At 35.9% G+C, this 18,375-nt stretch overlaps 1 protein-coding gene across 3 annotated transcripts in view; it reads right to left on the bottom strand.

The window, feature by feature from the left end:
• The window catches only part of BRWD1 (bromodomain and WD repeat domain containing 1), a 129,550-nt gene that overhangs the window by 24,484 nt on the left and 86,691 nt on the right, over window positions 1-18,375 (bottom strand). For all 3 annotated transcript variants that reach the window (XM_030806374.1, XM_030806375.1, XM_030806377.1), the window contains 9 exons: window positions 16,821-16,932; window positions 16,131-16,192; window positions 10,192-10,347; window positions 9,839-9,959; window positions 7,013-7,138; window positions 5,268-5,340; window positions 4,447-4,488; window positions 2,137-2,280; window positions 1,345-1,497 (listed from right to left, as the gene is read on the bottom strand). In XM_030806374.1, coding sequence (XP_030662234.1) covers window positions 1,345-1,497; window positions 2,137-2,280; window positions 4,447-4,488; window positions 5,268-5,340; window positions 7,013-7,138; window positions 9,839-9,959; window positions 10,192-10,347; window positions 16,131-16,192; window positions 16,821-16,932 — 989 coding nt within the window. The remainder of the gene's footprint in view (window positions 1-1,344; window positions 1,498-2,136; window positions 2,281-4,446; window positions 4,489-5,267; window positions 5,341-7,012; window positions 7,139-9,838; window positions 9,960-10,191; window positions 10,348-16,130; window positions 16,193-16,820; window positions 16,933-18,375) is intronic.

An 18,375-nucleotide genomic window follows, 5' to 3' on the forward strand; every position in this document is an offset into this window, starting at 1 on the left:
GGTTCAAGTGGCTCTCATGCCTCAGTTCAAGCGGTTCTCATGCCTCGTGCCTGTAGGTGGGATTACAGGCAAGCGCCAGCACACCCAACTAATTTTTTTTATCTATAGTAGAGAAGGGGCTCACCATGTTGACCAGGCTGGTCTCGAACTCCTGACCTCAAGTGATCTGCCTACCTTGGCCTCCCAAATTCCAGGGATTACAGGCCTCATCAAGTTTTGAAAAGTTACCCAATGTATAACATGTTAACAAAACTTTAGTAAAATTCTACTGAAACCGTGTGCCCCAAAGATTTAAAGAAATCAATTAACTAACAAAAATTCTTAAGTTTACAAAATGACAAAAAAAAAACAGAAAGAAGGAAACCCAACCTACTAAAACACTGAAACTCCCTCTGCTTATGAGATAAGAAGAACTGACTGAAACTGGTTAAAACCAGTATGGCCAAGTAGAGTCTGCAAAGAGTGAGTCTGCTGACATCAGAGCCTGAATTTCCAGCATGTGTCACACTAACTTCCCCCAAATTTGCACACGCAACCCATCAGATAACATAAAGAAGTAACTATACATGCCCAAAGACTTTCCAGACCTCTCCTTTCCTTCCATTAATCACCTACTAATCTCAGAATCCACACCCTGAACGTTTTCTTTAAAAAGAAAGAAAAAATAAAAATACTCTTTAATGCCAGCACAGAAGTCAGATTTGAAATTCACTCCTGTCTCCTTAGGAGTCAACTTTCAATATAAAGCTTATTCTCAAAAACCCAGTGTCACCACTTCACTTGAGTAGACTAGAAGAAAAAAAAAAGGAAAAAGAAAAATACTGTGTCATAATATTAGCTTCTAACACATCAAGCAAAGAGTCTCCATTGGCTCTGTAACATTTGTGGTCTTAATCAGATAGCTCATGTGTTGCTTCTTCAAATGCAAATGTTCTTATGCTGTCAGCAGTCTCATGATCAGATTTTCCTTTTTACTTTTAATATTCTTAGTCTCGATCTATGTTTCCAATCCACTTAAGATGCTTACACATCAAAACACAGAGGCTCTTACTCTGTGTATCAAATTTGTTCACTTTCTATTGATGCCTACTCCCATTAATCCCCACTTGCTTATAAAACTGAAGGAGATTATGATAAACTCAACTGATGAAAGGCAAAAACTGAAGATACTTGAGCAGTAGCAGAAGCTCTTTTCTTTATAATAGTCTTAATTTATTCACGTATCTTTAATGTTCTAACCTCTACTACACAGTGGAAAATTACAGTGGAAAAAATTACTATTACATTGGAAAATTATCTACACAGATCAGGCAGTTTTTTTCAATGAACCACATAAAAATTTACCTTTGATCTTTTGTTTGGTGTATATGCTTTTGCATTGCTAAATATCAACCGGATGTCTTTGCAAAACTCCAAAGGGCTGTCATAATTTCCCGCATCTAGAGTTTCCCTTACTGTTCCAAAATCCATTGGGGTATCTATAATATCTCTGTAATCCTAGGTTTTAAAAACAATATTTAATTCATAGATTCATTTCTGGCTTTTAGAAATGTAAATGCATCAGATCTCTAAAAAATTTGAAATGATGGAAGAGAGGAAAAGATTGCAGGACTCTTAAAATTCATTACTAATGTTTAAAAAGAGGTATAAAAAACAAAGACAAGATAGAAATATACCAAAATGTTAATGTCTATTTATTGTTAGTGACACATGGGATGGTTTCATTTCCTGCTGTATATACTCCAAGCATCCTGCAGTCACTCTGTGCTGTTATAATCCAACTTTTTTTATAAAGTCATCTTTCAATTTCCCTTTTTAAAGCATGCAAACAGACACGTTTATCCAATTCATAGTTCTCCTAGTGCTGGGCCCACTTAGATAGAAATCTAACTAGATCCATCCCATTGTTATGTAATACTGGTTATCTAAGTCTAAATTCTTAAATGAGTTTACGAGGGTGTCTATAAATTGAAGAAAACTATGTAAAAACAGTATTTCTACCACTAACTTAGTGATAGGAGCAAAAAAGTTAACATAAAGCCTAGGTATCTTTCTCTTTAAAGTTTAATAACTCTACCCCAATTTCCTCACTGCAAAACAAGAAAAGCCCCAAACATTTAAACAATGGAAACTTACTGGATATTCAACCAAATCAACAGGTTGTCTAAATGGTTCAGAATCTTCACACTGAAAAATTAAGTTCACTAGTTCCTTACACTGTTTCTTCCAGTTGCTTTCAACGTAGTTCGTAGCTCTGATGCTTTTTTTCCCATCATGGACCTAAAAATACATTCACAGTCTTAAGAAAAATCACACTATTGGTGTAAGACTGTGGTAAAAATGTAACTGATCTACTGTCTTCTATAAAAACACAATAATGTCATATATGTTGCTCTCAACACATTTTTCCGGAAATGAAATTTTTAAACTATGCATGTAACACATTTTGATGTAACTTAACCAATTTCAGAAATATTACAAAGTTAGCTATGAAAAGCATACTCTAACGAGAGCACATTATCTAGTGAAAGGCTATTCCATGACCTCTTACCTCCCAGGTTTATAATATTTGTTTTTGCAGAATATGAAGCATATGTGATAATATGATAGGCAGAATAATGGCCCCACCAAAGATGTCCACATCATAATCCTCATAACCTGTGACTATGTTACCTTACATGAGAAAAGGTATTTTGCATTAAGGGTATAGACCTTGAGATGAAAGATTATCTTGAATTGATTGCTTGGACCCAGTATAGCCACAAAAGTTTTTATAAGAGGGAGGCAGAAAGGACAGAGTTAGAGAGAGACTGAAAAATCCTACATTGTTGGCTTGAAAGATGGAACAAGGGGACCTGGAGCCAAGGTGAGGACACCCACTAGAAGCTGGAAAATGCAAATAACTCTCCCTGGAGCTTCTAGCCACACTAAGACCATGATTCTGACCTAGAGACCCATGAAAACTTCTAATCTACAGAACTATCAGGTAATACATTTTTATTATTTAAGCAACTAAATTTGTGATTTGCTGCAGCAGACAACAAATAAATACAAATACTAAACACTTGGGAGTCTAAAAATAAAATTAAATGAAAATGACTAATCAAATTAGAGAGTATTTTAGGTCTAACTTTTCAGTGTTCTGGAAGGCAAGCACATGGTATAAATTAATATTTCATAAAAAGCTTAAATTTAAGGAGCATTTGGAGGAAATTTAAAATGATCTGGGCTGGCCGGGCACAGTGGCTCACACTTGTAATCCCAGCACTTTGGGAGGCCAAGGTGGGCGGATCACGAGGTCAGGAGATCGAGACCACGATGAAACCCCGTTTCTACTAAAAATACAAAAAATTAGCCAGGCGTGGTGGCGGGCGCCTGTAGTCCCAGCTACTCGGAGAGGCTGAGGCAGGAGAATGGCGTGAACCCGGGAGGCGGAGCTTGCAGTGAGCCGAGATTGCGCCACTGCACTCCAGCCTGGGCAACAGAATGAGACTCCGTCTCAAAAAATAAATAAATAAAATAAAATAAAATTATCTGGGCTAAAATGTCTTAAGCATGTTCATATTAATAACCTTTAATTTTAATTACTCTATATTTGAACTTCAATGCCTGCTGATGATACCCCATTATGATTACCCACTTTCATAAACTTAGTTCCATAGACCCTTCTCCTTACCCCTCCAACCTCATCATCCCAACATATCTCCATTTTTAAAAAAAAGTTCAGTCACCAAATCCTGGTTAGTTTTCCCTAAAAAGGTCTCATAATTTTCCTTTCCTCTCCATTCCAAGCAAATATCCTTGACTAGGTACCCATCCTTCACCCTGTATTCTTGGAATAAACTCCTAATTCATCTCCTTTAATACACATCTTCTTATCCTTCAAATTGTATTATCTATTTTGGCTGTTCAATTGATTCTCTACTTTAAATGAAATCCTTGGATTTCATTATCACCGTAATCTACCCCAATCATAACAGCCAGACACAGCCACTTTGGTCACTTCAACATCCAACCTCTACACCAGTCAGGTGTGGTGCCCTTAACAGTCTATGGACATGCCATGCCATACTTCTCTACTCTTTTTGTCTTTCCTGTGGTAGCCTCTATTTTTTGAATGGCCTCTTCTTACTCTATCTCACTCTGATAATACAGTACAAATTCCAACTCTCCCACTAAACCTTTCCAGTAATTTCTCCCATTTTGTTAATAAAATATTCAGTATCTACATTGATATAACTTTTCAAAGACAAAAACTAAAATCCTGAATTGATTTTAAAACAAAGAAAAAGAAACTACAAAAGTCAACCGTGCAGAGTAACTTACTCTCCAAAATATTCAGTATCTACATTGATATAACTTTTCAAAGACAAAAACTAAAATCCTGGATTGATTTTAAAACAAAGAAAAAGAAACTACAAAAGTCAACCGTGCAGAGTAACTTACTCTCCTTCTTCCAGAAGATGTTTTAGGAAGATCACTATCATCCTAGGAATAAAATCAGAGCACCTTAAGTATTTAGAGTCTCATTAGAAAATAATAACATAATCTTAATAAATAACATATCAAAGACATTTGGTATTACCAGAATTATAACATGTTACTAACAAAATCCCCAAAGAAAGACTACCAGATGATCTTTGTGGCACCCAGGCTTGAAAAAAAAAAAATCATTCTTAATAATCCTTTTTCATTCCCTAAGAACATGAACTAATTCTAAAATTTGAAATTACAGCTATAAAAAGACGCTTCATGCATTTCCTAAATAGAAAACTTGTGTTTTACCTCTATCCACAAATCCCCAGAAACATACAGATTCCTATAGTTTCTGGATTTTGTGTTCTATAGTACAGGCATGCATTACCACCCCCATCTAACTTTTTTATTGATTGTAGAGACAGGGTCTCAAACTCCTGGCTCAAGCGATCTTCCCATCTCAGCCTGCTAAAGCACTGGGATTATAGGTGTGAGCCACTGTGCCCAGCCTCCAAGGTACTTTATATAATACACCTTTCACTAGCTAAAATATAGAAAGAGAGTATATTCCACACCTAAAATGATTCACTTAGATATATTTTGATATTAGCTAAAACAAATTACCTCATAAATCATCTAGAAAATTCAAAAATATATTTTTATCAAATGCCCTATTTGTTCATTGGACTACTGCAAGAGTTGGTACTAGAAAGCCAACATTTTCTTCTTCACTTTTTAAAAATACCATTTGAAATAAACAAAAACCATTATAAAATCAACAAACTTCATACCAAATCCTCAGCATTTTGCTCATCATTTTCAGATGTGTTAGAAAGTTCTGAGATATTTGTACAGTGTTGATTCCTAAAAAACAAATTTTCACTTTAATAGTATGCAGATGTAGGACTTGTTGGCAAGGATTCAAACTATACATTAAAATATAAACAGTTCACCAACCTATATGTGCCTAATTTCAAACAGAGGACTATCAGGTTTTCCCCCAACCCTTTGGGAACATAACTAGCCATCTTAAATCCTAATTTAGAATCTTGAAGGTTTTTCTTGTTTTCCGTTAAGTATGTATCCAAATTAAGCAAGTAATCCAGAAATAATATATGTATGGCCTCGATTGGATGAATACATGGATGAGTTTTTCTAAGTATCATCAATAGCAGTATTCACACAGTAAGTACCAGGAAAACAGTTGATTTAAGGTATTAAAAAAATATATATATATATATATGTAAGGGAAAAAGGAATTGAAATTAAAGCAAATAGTATCTTACTGTACACACACGAGAAAAAAAGAATGCTAAAATACGGATATCTAAGCATAAAAGAGACAAAAATGGGTATATAATTTTCCTGAAGTAAGAACAAGAAGGTGATTCTGGGGAGGAGGTAACTTTAAGTATGAGTCCCCAAAACTTAGGACAGAATCAACCCAAGAAAGCTGACAAGAAGCAGTTACTCCCCAGTTTTCAGCTAGATGCTGAAAACGATGGCACTGTTTCTAAATTAAGAATGCTCACTAGAGTAGAGCAGACTAGAACCTGGGTCTGAATTTCCAAGTCAGTTTACATTCTTTGATTCCGAATTGACTTCTGAATTTAAGAAAATCTATAGAATATTCACACCTATACAAACATTTTCACAGGACATAATCTGAAACAGATTAAAACTCAACATAATCATGAGAAAATACCAAACAAACTCCAATTAAGTATAGTCTATAAAATAAGTAACATAACTATACTCTATAAAATAAGTAACATTCATAAAAATGATGAGGTGATAAAGACAAGAAAAAATTGAAGGAGACTAAGAAAACAAAACGCTAAATTTGATGGGGATTCTGGATTAGATTCTGAAACACAAAAGGGTATAAAAACTAGTGAGATCCAAATAAATTCTACACTTTCTGTCAGTAGCATGGTACCAAGATTTTTTTTAACATTTCATAAGTATACCGTAGTTATGTAAAATGTTAACCTAAGGGGAGACTAGATGAAAGGCAAATGGCAACTTTCTGGAGTATAAAATTATTTCAAAATTTTAAAAAGCTGAAAAACTGCATTATTCAGTTTCTCAGACTTTTACTGAAATTATGTATGTAAAGAAATGTCATCTAAAGTAAAGCATTAAAAGAGTATAGTTCTGAGTAAAAAATAAAACTAGATGATTTTTTGTTCCTATTTTTTTTTTCTGGAGACAGAGTTTCGCTCTTGTCACTCAGGCTGGAGTGCAATGGCATGATCTGGGCTCACTGTAACCACCACCTCCTGGGTTCAAGCAATTCTCCCGCCTCAGACACCCACCACCACGCCAGCCTAATTTTTGTATTTTTTTAGTAGAGACGGGGTTTCACCATGTTGGCTAGACTGGTCTCAAATGCCTGACCGCAAGTGATCTGACGGCCTTAGCCTCCCAAAGTGCTGGGATTAACAGGCATGAGCCATGACGCCCGGCAAAACTAGATGATTGTTAATAGCACAATATGCAGTCACTTTTACACAACATCTATGCAATTACTTACTTGATAAATTTTAAAAGTTGGTCAGTTATCTTTTTAGCTGATCTTGCAATTACACTCTCAGGTTCGTTAAATGTTCTGGCATTATGTTCTATATATCTGACCTCCCAAACTAACGCAGACAGCCTCCTTCAAAATAAAGTAGACAATTTAGGGCTTAGAAAATGAGAAGATAGAAACCAAGTGAAACAGTGCAGCATGTGAATTAAACAACTGTGAAATAATAATTAAACCATAAGTGCAAAGTTATAATGAATAACCTTCTAATGCTCTCAACCTGGTCACAGTCATAGGCAATATACTGGACACCAAAGCAATTATATTGAACTGAAGAGGACAAAAATCTTAACAAATTACTTAATCACATACAGAAAACCAATAAAACTACCTTCCCTTTTCATATTGCATATAGGTACCTTTTAAAATTGCTGAATCTCAATAAAGAAAATATGTTAAATATCATCAACCCTAAAAGCTGGCCCAGTAAGCTGGGATTACACCTGTAATCCCAACACTTTGGGAGGCCAGGGCAGGAGGACAGCATGAGCTCAGGGGTTCAAGATCAGCCTGGACAACATGGCAAAACCCCATCTTTACCAAAAATAAAAATTAAAAAATTAGCCAGGCGTACTGGTGCGTACCTGTAGCCCCACCTATTCAAGAGGCTGAGGTGGGAGGATTGCCTGAGCCTGGCAGGTTGAGGCTACGGTGAGCTATCATCACGCCACTGCACTCCAGCCTGGGTGACAGAGCAAGACTCTATCTCAAAAACAAACAAACAAAAACTAAGAGCTTCAGTCTCACTGTAAACAATCAAGTGGTTTCTGACTGGAATGCGCATTCCAGTGTTAAATTACAGAGATAATTACATCGATAATGTGGACTCAAGACGACTTTTTATAATTTCTTAAAGTAGTTGAATTATAAAAGTTAAAATACAATCAACTAGTGTAAAAATCATTAAGAATAGGAAATTTTATACTTACCAGTGCTCTAGAAGCCAAAGATAAAAAGTCAGTGCCTCTGGGAAATTAATCTTCCAAAGGCCAAAAAGACCAAGTATTAACTATATAAATATTATTTTTAAATGTAGGTAAATAGAAATTTAAACATACAAAGAAAAAAAAATACAGTATCTAACAACTTAACAGAATTTCTAAGAAAAACAGATTACTAAAGATTGAAGGTTGAGGCCCTGACTCGGACCCTCCCTTCTCCAGCCAGGCCTGACCAGCCCCGCAACTCTCAGCCTCCTACTGATGTCAGCTGTGAGAGCCTGTGCTTAAATAAGATATCAGGCCTTACTGGAGACACTCAAGGATAGGTTGAACAACTATTTTTCCAGAGCGGAAAGGAAACTCATGCATCAGAAAGGCCGGAATTATATGACTGTATAAATAACAGAATCTACTCAGAACAGTTTAAGGAATTTCTTGGGACCTACAATAAACTTAAGAGAAACCTGCTTTTTGGACTGTATTAAAGACTTCACAACAAAAGTAAAGCCTGAAGAGACCACCTGTTCAGAACATTGCTTACAGAAATATATTTTTTTAACTTTTAAGTTCAGGGGTACAAGTACAGGATTGTTACACAGGGAAACTTGTGTCACAGGGATTGGTTGTACAGATTATTTCATCACTCAAGTATTAAGCCTAGTACCCATTAGTTGTTTTTCTTGATTCTCTCTGTCCTGTCACCCTCCAAAAGGCCCTAGTGTGTGTTGTTCCCCTCTGTGTGTCCATGTGGTCTTATCATTTAGCTCCCACAAAAATATTTATTTATTTATTTTTTATTGCTTAGACAGGGTCTCACTCCACCACCCAGGCTGGAGTGCAGTGGCGTGATCTCAGCTCACTGCAACCTCCACCTCCTGGGTTCAAGCGATTCTCCTGCCTCAGCCTCCCAAGTACCTGAGATTACAAGCACATGCCACCATGCCTGGCTAATTTTTGTATTTTCAGTAGAGAAGGGGTTTCACCATGTTGGCCAGGCTGGTCTCAAACTCTTGACCTCAGGTGATCTACCTGCCTGGGCCTCATGAAGTGCTGGGATTACAGGCCTAAGCCAATGCGCCTGGCCTCCTACAAAAATTATTTTTAAATGACACAAAGAATATCCAAGAGATTTCAGGAATATCATATTCAACAGAACAAAGCCCTGGTAGCCAAAGCAAAACTACTTGGCCAATCACAATAGGTAACTACTGATGGACGGACTTTTGATGAAAGACTGCCAACAGCTGCTGCACTGGAAATGAGGATTCATCTGACAGAATTCCCTGAGAGCAGTAGCCACCCTGTTAAACCATCTGTCATGAGTTTGGCAAATGAAAACCACTAGAGAAACAAAACCACTATTTACCAAGAATAATAAAAATAGAAGGTCTTATTGTTCAAATAATAAGACACAACATTTACTGAGGCCTTAAGATTCTGCAGCTTGGTTATCTGATTAGAAAAACAAACAACTGTTTCAACTGTGGCTGTTAATTTTAAAACAAATTATGTCTTCAATCATGTATGAGGATAGAAAAATTCTCATTACTAAAGTACCAGTGAAAGTTTACTGAAATAAGTGGAATAAAAGTAAAATTTCAGTGATATGGAAATAATCACTGAAAAAAAAAACAAGGGTGAAATATGGTAGTCAATCTTCTGCCTGGCCCTACACCTAACCACAGGCATCTAACACCATCTGACAATGAAAGAGAATAATGAAACAGAAAATGCTAATCAGCCCCCAATTCTACCACTCTTTCTTTGTTTACCCTAGTCAATATTGCCAAATATAGCTTTTTAAACATTTTGAAAGCAGGTCTCTACTAACCTGTAAAATCGATTAACAAGTCTCATTCGAATTGTGTAAAGATCGGTTGGATAAGCTACTACAGTACAGTACTTCGGGTATGTACACAGATCAACAGGGCCTGCAAAAGCTGCTGCTATATCTGTTAGGGAAGACAGGAGAGTTTTTAATCAATAAATCCATTGCCTCTAAGTGGTACTTCTCTAGAAATCATTCATAACATATGGCTACATTTAACATTACAGGCTAAATTAAAAGATAACCAATACAAAGTGTAGAAAAGAACAGAAACCTCGATTATGCTAGTTATTTTTAAATACCTTTATGAAAAAAATTGAAAAAAAACTTTTCATCCTAAAAAAAAAAAAACTTACCAAGATTCAAAAGTTGATCTATACCACTGATAATTCTATCACATTCTTCATCTCTTGATTTCTGACCCCATTCACCAGCTTGTGGTTTATACAGCAATTTCTCTAGCTCATCTGATGTGACAGAAATACTAGCTCCTAATTCTTCAGGTGGATCAACTATGAATACCATAAAAAACAAGGAGGGGAAGAAAAAAAACCAAAAAATAAATATATATGGTATTAAAATTCAATTTTCATAGCTTATAAAACTAGGTTATCTCCACAGTCAAAAATAGAGTTCAAATGTGCAACTCTTTTAAAATTACTCATTGAGATTAACAAATTGCTTAAATTCAGGTAAACACACAATCTACCTACCCTAACAAATTAAAAATTAAAAATAAGAGTGCCAGTATTGCAGTTTTCAGTCTGTTTCTTCAAGGAAGCAAACTTAACCCTGAGGCCTCTGAAAACACAAACTGAACCTGACAATATTCAAAATTTTAAGCTTACATACAGTTAAAATTTTAAAATTAAAATTTTTAAAAAGTCAAGTCAAAATGGATAAAATAATCCCACATGACAAATGGCTAATTTTCTTAAATTTTTAGGGAGCTCAAATGAAACAGACTGGTATTTCTTGAAAAATAAGCAGAAGCGGGCAGGGTGGCTGACGCCTGTAATCCTAGCACTTTGAAAGGCCGAGGTGGGTGGATCGCCTGGGGTCAGGAGTTCGAGACCAGCCTGGCCAACGTGGCAAAACCCCGTCTCTACTAAAAATACAAAACTTAGCCAGCTGTGGTGGGGCACACCTGTAATCCCAGCTACTAAGGAGACTGAGACAGGAGAATAGCTTGAACCCGGAGGTGGAGGTTGCAGTGAGCTGAGATTGTGCCATTGCACTCCAGCCTGGGCAACAGGGTTAGACTCTGTCTCAAAAAAAAAAAAAAAAAAAAAAAGGAGAAAATCTGAGGAAGCTCAAAATATTTTAGCTTATTGAATATTGGTTCTAACATACAGATAAGAAATGTCATTTACTGTGTACTGGCTACCAGGTTAACTCAGAGCACGTTCACAATTAAGGAACAAGGGCATTGGGAAGAGCATCATTTTAACAGCTGCTAAATGGTGGAGAGAATGCTCATGGGAGCATTTCCTCTAGAAACATATCCGTTAAGATTCCTGCAAACATACACACAAGTTTTACATACAGCATTCTTTGGGAATGCTCTTAACTTCAATAGAGTTGACCTATTAGAATTAAGTCATATGATGTAGTCTTTTAGCTGAGAGATGGGAATTTTTTAAACCTGGATGATAAATGATTCCTATAAGCTTATAATTCATGTTCTTGCAAAGAAAAAGGATTTCCATTCTATTTTCCGCATGAACATAAAAGAAATGTGGGGGAACAGGGCAGAGACATCCCACTGCCCTAATAAGCCAAAATGTGTATTTTGTACTGAATTATACTGTAATTCAGAGTTGTGCTTTCAATATTTTATCTCATCAAAAAGAAGAGGAAAGAGGCTGTATAGGCAGGCAACATAAAGTGCTTTAAAAAACACTGGTTTATCAAAGCTGGGATCTGAGTTCAAATCACATCTATACCACCTAAAAACTATGACTTTGGACAAGGGGTGTGGGTGGGTGGCTGTGTGCGTGTGTCTGTTTTAATGGGGAGAAAGGGGTTCTCACTATGTTGCCTGGGCTGGTCTCCTCAAGTATTCTGGTGAATACTGATCAACCCACACGTGTGAAGAAACGACAGGACGCCAGGAAAAGAACCAAATGAAAGATCTGTGATAACAAAGGCCTGATGCACAAAAGGGCCAGCACCTGTGCCTGTTCCCCCCCCAGCCAGACTGAAAAGCTGCATGATACATAGAGCAATGGATAGATTGCATAAAAGGGTCTTGCCTCAGAAGTCGAAAGTAAATCATTCTAGGCTGAGCACTGCTCCAAACCCATCTACCATATCTTAAAAAGATAAAATTGTTTCCGACTAGCTTAATTGTGTGACAGAACAAAGTGTAACACTTACAGGAATACAAAAATATACAGCACCCAACAAGGTAAAATTCACAATGTCTGACATAAAATTTAAAATGATAACGCAGGTAATACATTAGGAAATACCCATAATGAAGAGATTTATTAATCAACCAACCAGAATTGGCACATGTTAGAATTAGCAAAGACATGAATGCAGTTATATTACGCATGTTCATTAAAAACATATATAAATGGAAGACATGAAACACACACCCAAATCCAACTTTTAGAGATGAAAACAACAAGCAGTAAGGTGAATACTATAATACACTGGCTGGTGATAAATAAGATATTCCAAAAGAAAATATAAATATATAAGACAAAAATATAAAAAGACTCAACGCCAGGCATGGTGGCTCATGCCTGTAATCCCAGCACTTTGGGAGGCCAAGGCAGGGGGATCACTTAAGGTCAGGAATTCAAGACCAGCCTGGCCAACATGGCAAAAGCCCATCTCTACTAAAAATACAAAAACTAGCCAGGCATGGTGGCACACACCTGTAGTCCCAGCTACTAAACAGGCTGAGGCAGGAGAATCGCTTGAACCTGGGAGGTGGAGGTTGCAATGAGTGGAGATTGCGCCACTGCACTCCAGACTGGGCAACAAAGCAAAACTACATCGTTAAAAAAAAAAAAAATTCAAAAGAGCACAGTATGTGTTATTCATTTCTGAATGTATATCATCATTGAGAGGAAAAAACTAAATCTTTTCTCATAATGTCTACTTAGCGCCTAACTTGATGCCCCCCAAACAGTAGACATTCAAGAAATGTGTATGAAACAAATATGTGATGTAGTGATATGATTTACTCTATAAGCATACCTAATATTTCATAAAACAAAGCAATAATAACTAACATTTTCCAAACATAAAACTAAAAAGATGCATATGTAACAAATTTTACACTAACATAGTGTAGACACAGCAATAAAAACTGAAGACACAGCAATAAAAATTATCCTAATGCAACAGTAAAAGAAAATAAAGCAAAAAAAAAAAAAAAAAAAAAAAAAAATCCAGAAAAGCCCCAAAATGCGGAGACCATTTAAGGGAACAGAAGAAATTATGATATCCAGAACTAATGGATAACAGTTTAAAATGAGGAAAGAACCTCAATGTTTCTCAGCCAGGCTCGGTGGCTCACGCCTGTAATCCCACCACTTTGGGAGGCCAACGCAGGCAGATCACTTGAGGCCAGAAGTTCAAGTCTAGTATGGCCAACATGGCAAAATAGCTGGGTGGCACATGCCTATAGTTCCAGCTACTCAGCAGGCTGAGGCACGAGAACCACTTGAGCCTGGCAGGTGGAGGTTGCAGTGAGTCGCGATTGCACCACTGCACTTCAACCTGGGCAAAGAGGGAGACTGTCTCAAAAAAAAAAAAAAAAAAAAAAAAAAAAGAAAGAAAAAAGAAAAAAAAAAAAGAAATTGAACATTTCTACAAAGATATAAAAATGACCAATAAGCAAAGGAAAAAATGCTCAGTATCATTAGGCATCAGAGAAAGGCAAATCGAAACCACAATAATACTTCCTATAAGTTAAAACAAAAGTGTCCAGGATGTGAAAAAATTGGAACCCACATACACTGTTGCTGGAAATGTAAAATGGTATACCTGCTCCAAAAAACCATTTGTCAGCCCTCAAAAGGTTAAACAGAGTTACCATGTAACCCAGCAATGCCACTCCTACATATGTACCCAAAAGAAAAAAAAACTTGCACATGATATTCACAGGAGCACTATTCACAGCCAAATAATGGAAGCAATCCAAATGCCCATCAACTGATGAATGGATAAAAATGTGCTATATCCATACAATGGAATATTATTCATCAATAACAAGAAATATCTTGGTTTCTAAATGCCATTCTCCAATCAAACAGGCCATGGGCCCTGAAAAACTGCCTGATTCCACAGCTGAGGTAGGGAAAATACAAGGTGAGCCTTGAACACTGCATATTGCCAGAAGCTATGAAAACACTCAAAGGCGATTCAAAAGAAAATGTCAAATGGACATAGGAGCCAACGTGAAGGGGTTCCCAGTGGCCAAATCTGCAATAAGGTAGCAACAAAATAATGATAACAATTGAACACTGATTTTATTTTACAAAAATCTGAGTATATACTAATATAAATAAATGGGAAAGGAGAAGACGTATCTTATAGTACAATTCCAACTAATACATGTAAGACAATGAAAACAAAAAATCATTATTTGAGGCAAGAATTACCAACGGATGCTACAATTAGTGAGTGGAAGCAGGATAAGAAACAAGATTATTTGCAGCACATAAATATATCCCCATGGGACACTAATTATAATGGAAGAAGTATTTACTTTACACTGGAGAAACCTGACACATACCCCCTAAATCAAATTATTAAAATTATTAAAATCCTAAAATAATTGCACTGAGAAAGACACATTACTTTTCTGACATTTTTGCCAAAAATGCAAAACCTAAATTTAATCGAGAAAAAACATCAAACCCAAACTAATGGAAATTCTATAAAACAACTGCCCAGTAATCTTCAAAAGCCTTAAAGTCATGAAAGACAGTTAAAAATGGAGGGATCCTGGATTAAAGACTAAGACGACATGACAAATCCAAAATGTGAAAGGATATTAGTGAAACAGACAAAATCTGAATAAAGTCTATAGACAATAGTATCGTATTAATAATAATTTCCTGATTTTGATCACTGCAATGTGCTAGCTGTGTAAGAAGGGAAATCTAGGTATTCAGAAAATCCTTGTACTATTTTTGTAACTTTTTTTAAGTCTGAAATTATCTCAAAATGAAGTTTTTTAAAGTGCTATAAAAAATGGAGAGCACATATTGAAGAAAAATATCAAAATGCAGATATTCAGAGATTTTCTTGAAAATTTTTTTAAGAGAAAAACATCAAAGGATGTTACAAATCAGTAAAAACACATAAAGAAAGCTTGGTGGTGAAAAAAAATGGAAGCAAGAGATACAGAGTACCCTTTCAAAAAGTTTAGCAAAAGGGAAATAACTCAGTAACAAAAATGCTTCATGAAGTCAAATGTAAGGTCTAAGAGACATATTCAAACCTGACTGGAGAAAGGTAGGAAGAAATTAAAATTGTTGGAGGGGATGAGCTAAGTGTAGGTACCAGGCCCTTGGAAGGCAACAGCAGTGGGATGGTAGCACTGGAGGACGGGCTGGCTTTAAATAGTTGTCTATTTCAATAGAAAATCCATAATAAGACAACTTGAGGTAAAGCAGAAGACAAATGGAAGTCAAGTTCCATCTTTTCCTTGAAGGAAGACCAAGGGTAAAAGATTGAGGTAGGAAAAGTAGAGGCTACATGAAGCATGTAAGTTTTTTGTTTTTGTTTTGTTTTTCTGAGATGGAGTCTCGCTGTCGCCTAGGCTGGAGTGCAGTAGCCGCAATCTCAGCTCACTGAAACCTCTGCCTTCTGGGTTCAAGCGATTCTCCTGCCTCAGCCTCCCAAGTAGCTGGGATTACAGGCACACACCACCATGCCCACCTAATTTTTTGTATTTTTAGTAGACACGCGGTTTCACCATGTTGGCCAGGCTGGTCTGGAACTCCTGATCTCGGGTGATCCATCTGCTTTGGCCTCCCAAAGTGCTGAGATTACAGGCGTGAGCCATGGCGCCCAGCCAGGAGTTAAGTTTAATGCAGGGTTACATGAGAAATGACAGCAAGCTACTAAGGTACAGCCAAAATCAAGCTGGAATCTAAGGTCAAGAATTAACAAAACAGATAAACACGATGCTGTTGTCTTCTTTCAGTAAAGTTCAGTTACTGTAATAATTTGAATATACTGATCATAGAATACAAATGTTTGTTCCATGTGCACTGTTACATATTATAAAAATAAAATGTTTTCATTATTTAACAAATATATATACCATTATCAGGAATTGGTTCCATGTCCCATGGGCTAAGTTTTTCAATTTCAGTATTATCCCACCTGTTAAAAAACAACAAATCTCTGGTTAGCCTTTCATGAAAACAAAATGTGGATAATAGATATCCATTATAAAAATAAACAAAAGATACAAAATGTGAAAATTAACCTCACTACAGCAGTACAATTTTAAATATTAACAGTAAATTTTCTTAAGAAGGATATATTATTAAAATAACAGGTTTAAGAACAAAACCAGAAATCCTATGTGGCCTGCACCCAAAGTGAACAATAACTCAAAGACAAGGCATGAAGCCCTTGAATTCCACCACAGCCACAGTCAATGGTTTTTATTCCATTGCCAATGAAAAGGCATCAAAAGTTTCTTTGAAGAAGATTAATGATATAATATCTGTTTCTGAACTAGGACACTGACAATACGAGGTAAAGGAAATATTAGGTGGCTACAGAAATAGTTCCAGGAAAGCAAGCAGAACCTGAACCAAGGGGAGTACTAATGAATAGGAAACAAAGAGTAGGTGCATGTCTGAGAGACATTTTGGGTCAGCCTGACATGACTTAATGACAGATAAAAACCATGTTTTTTTAAAAAACCAGAAATGTATTATTCATACAGCAACCTGCCACACTGAATTACTTGTAAATGATTAGTTTTCATCTGTATACAAACCTAACAACGTAACACTGGAAATGACTATCAGGATACTGTGGTTGATATGGCTCTTGACTTAACACTGTTCCAAACCACCAAGCATCATCAATAATAGAGCGGAATCTGTCACCTAGGAGAGAAATGATCAAGTCTGAGGCATTTCTCTGCTAACATTCATTAATATTTTTTTAATCTACAAAACACCATATGATACAGATAAAAAAGAAGCCAAAAGCACAATACAAACACAGGCAAGCAGCACTCCTAAACCAAGAAAAATATGGAATAAAAAATTTAACTTTTAGATTAAATGGATTTCTAGATGTATTTTACAACTCTAACACTTCAACCAGTGAAATAAACTGCACTAGATCTGTGTTTAACATTCATTACAATAGAAACATGAACTGCCGCAGTAACCATATCTCTTCCTTCTTACCCTTCCCACCATTTACAAAACAAAACCAATGAAACAATAAAAGTCACCTATCCAGCACTGATGATTGTTCGGGATATAGATCAACAGTTCTTTTCTCAAGGAAAGTTTTATAGAAATAAATCAAAATTAAAGCTACAATTTATCCCCAAGAAAGAATATACCTGGCAAACGGTCTTGAATAATTAAAGTATGCTTACAGTGAATTCTTCAAAGGTTTGAAAAAAAATCACGCCACAACTACTAGACCTACATGTTTTAGTCTTTAGTATATTTTCAAACTTATGTAAACATGAGTTTTACATATATTTTACTTCAAAATCACTTGAAACCATAGCCCCGAAAGAAAACTAAGGAGACTAGTATAGCTTTAAACTTATAATTTTAGATAAACCACACCATGATTTTGTGCAAATCTCTAATACCCTAATTTAACATAAACATTAATTACAACTGAATGTAATAATAATTATTGTAATAAAATCAGCTGCCTCAATTTTGAGAGGCCAAATATAAAAACATGTTAGAAGAGTCTTTGATATAAAAAATTAAGTGTATATTTTTCTTGCTATTTACCTAATACTAGAAGATACTTTCAGTTTAGATAAAAATATTTCTTCATACAAAAACAACCCTTTAAATAAAAAGGAGCCTTAAAAAATTAAGTTTTCTCATACTAAAAGTGTCTTCTCTATGTTTTTGCTAGCTGATTACCCTGGTAATCTTATGTTAAGACTTTTCAAATAAACCTACTTTGGCCTTTCAAGAGAAGGATAAAAATCCACTGTAAAAATGAAAACAAGCAACTTCTTGCCATACTACTCAAATTCCATGCAAAAATGGGGGAGCAAAATGAATTAAAGTGTAGTATAACAGGTCTGGTCCAACAATTTCTCAACCACAAAAATGAAACAAAAACCACTAAATTACAGGAGGCATCTGGGACTCCATCTCTAGAGTTTAACTGTAGATAATTCAGTTTTAAAAAAATTAATGGACATGTTGGCAAAAATGAGAGCCTCTTACACCTCATGGGGCTGAAAAATCATAATAGCTGGGAAGCTTTAAAGTTATTTGGAACACAACTATACAACCTGCTAATGTTGCTTCATGTTATTTTTGTGGCTGTATGTTTTT

The sequence above is a fragment of the Nomascus leucogenys genome, chromosome 25, assembly GCF_006542625.1.
Source record: "Nomascus leucogenys isolate Asia chromosome 25, Asia_NLE_v1, whole genome shotgun sequence".
In the NCBI taxonomy this organism is placed as follows: domain Eukaryota; kingdom Metazoa; phylum Chordata; class Mammalia; order Primates; family Hylobatidae; genus Nomascus; species Nomascus leucogenys.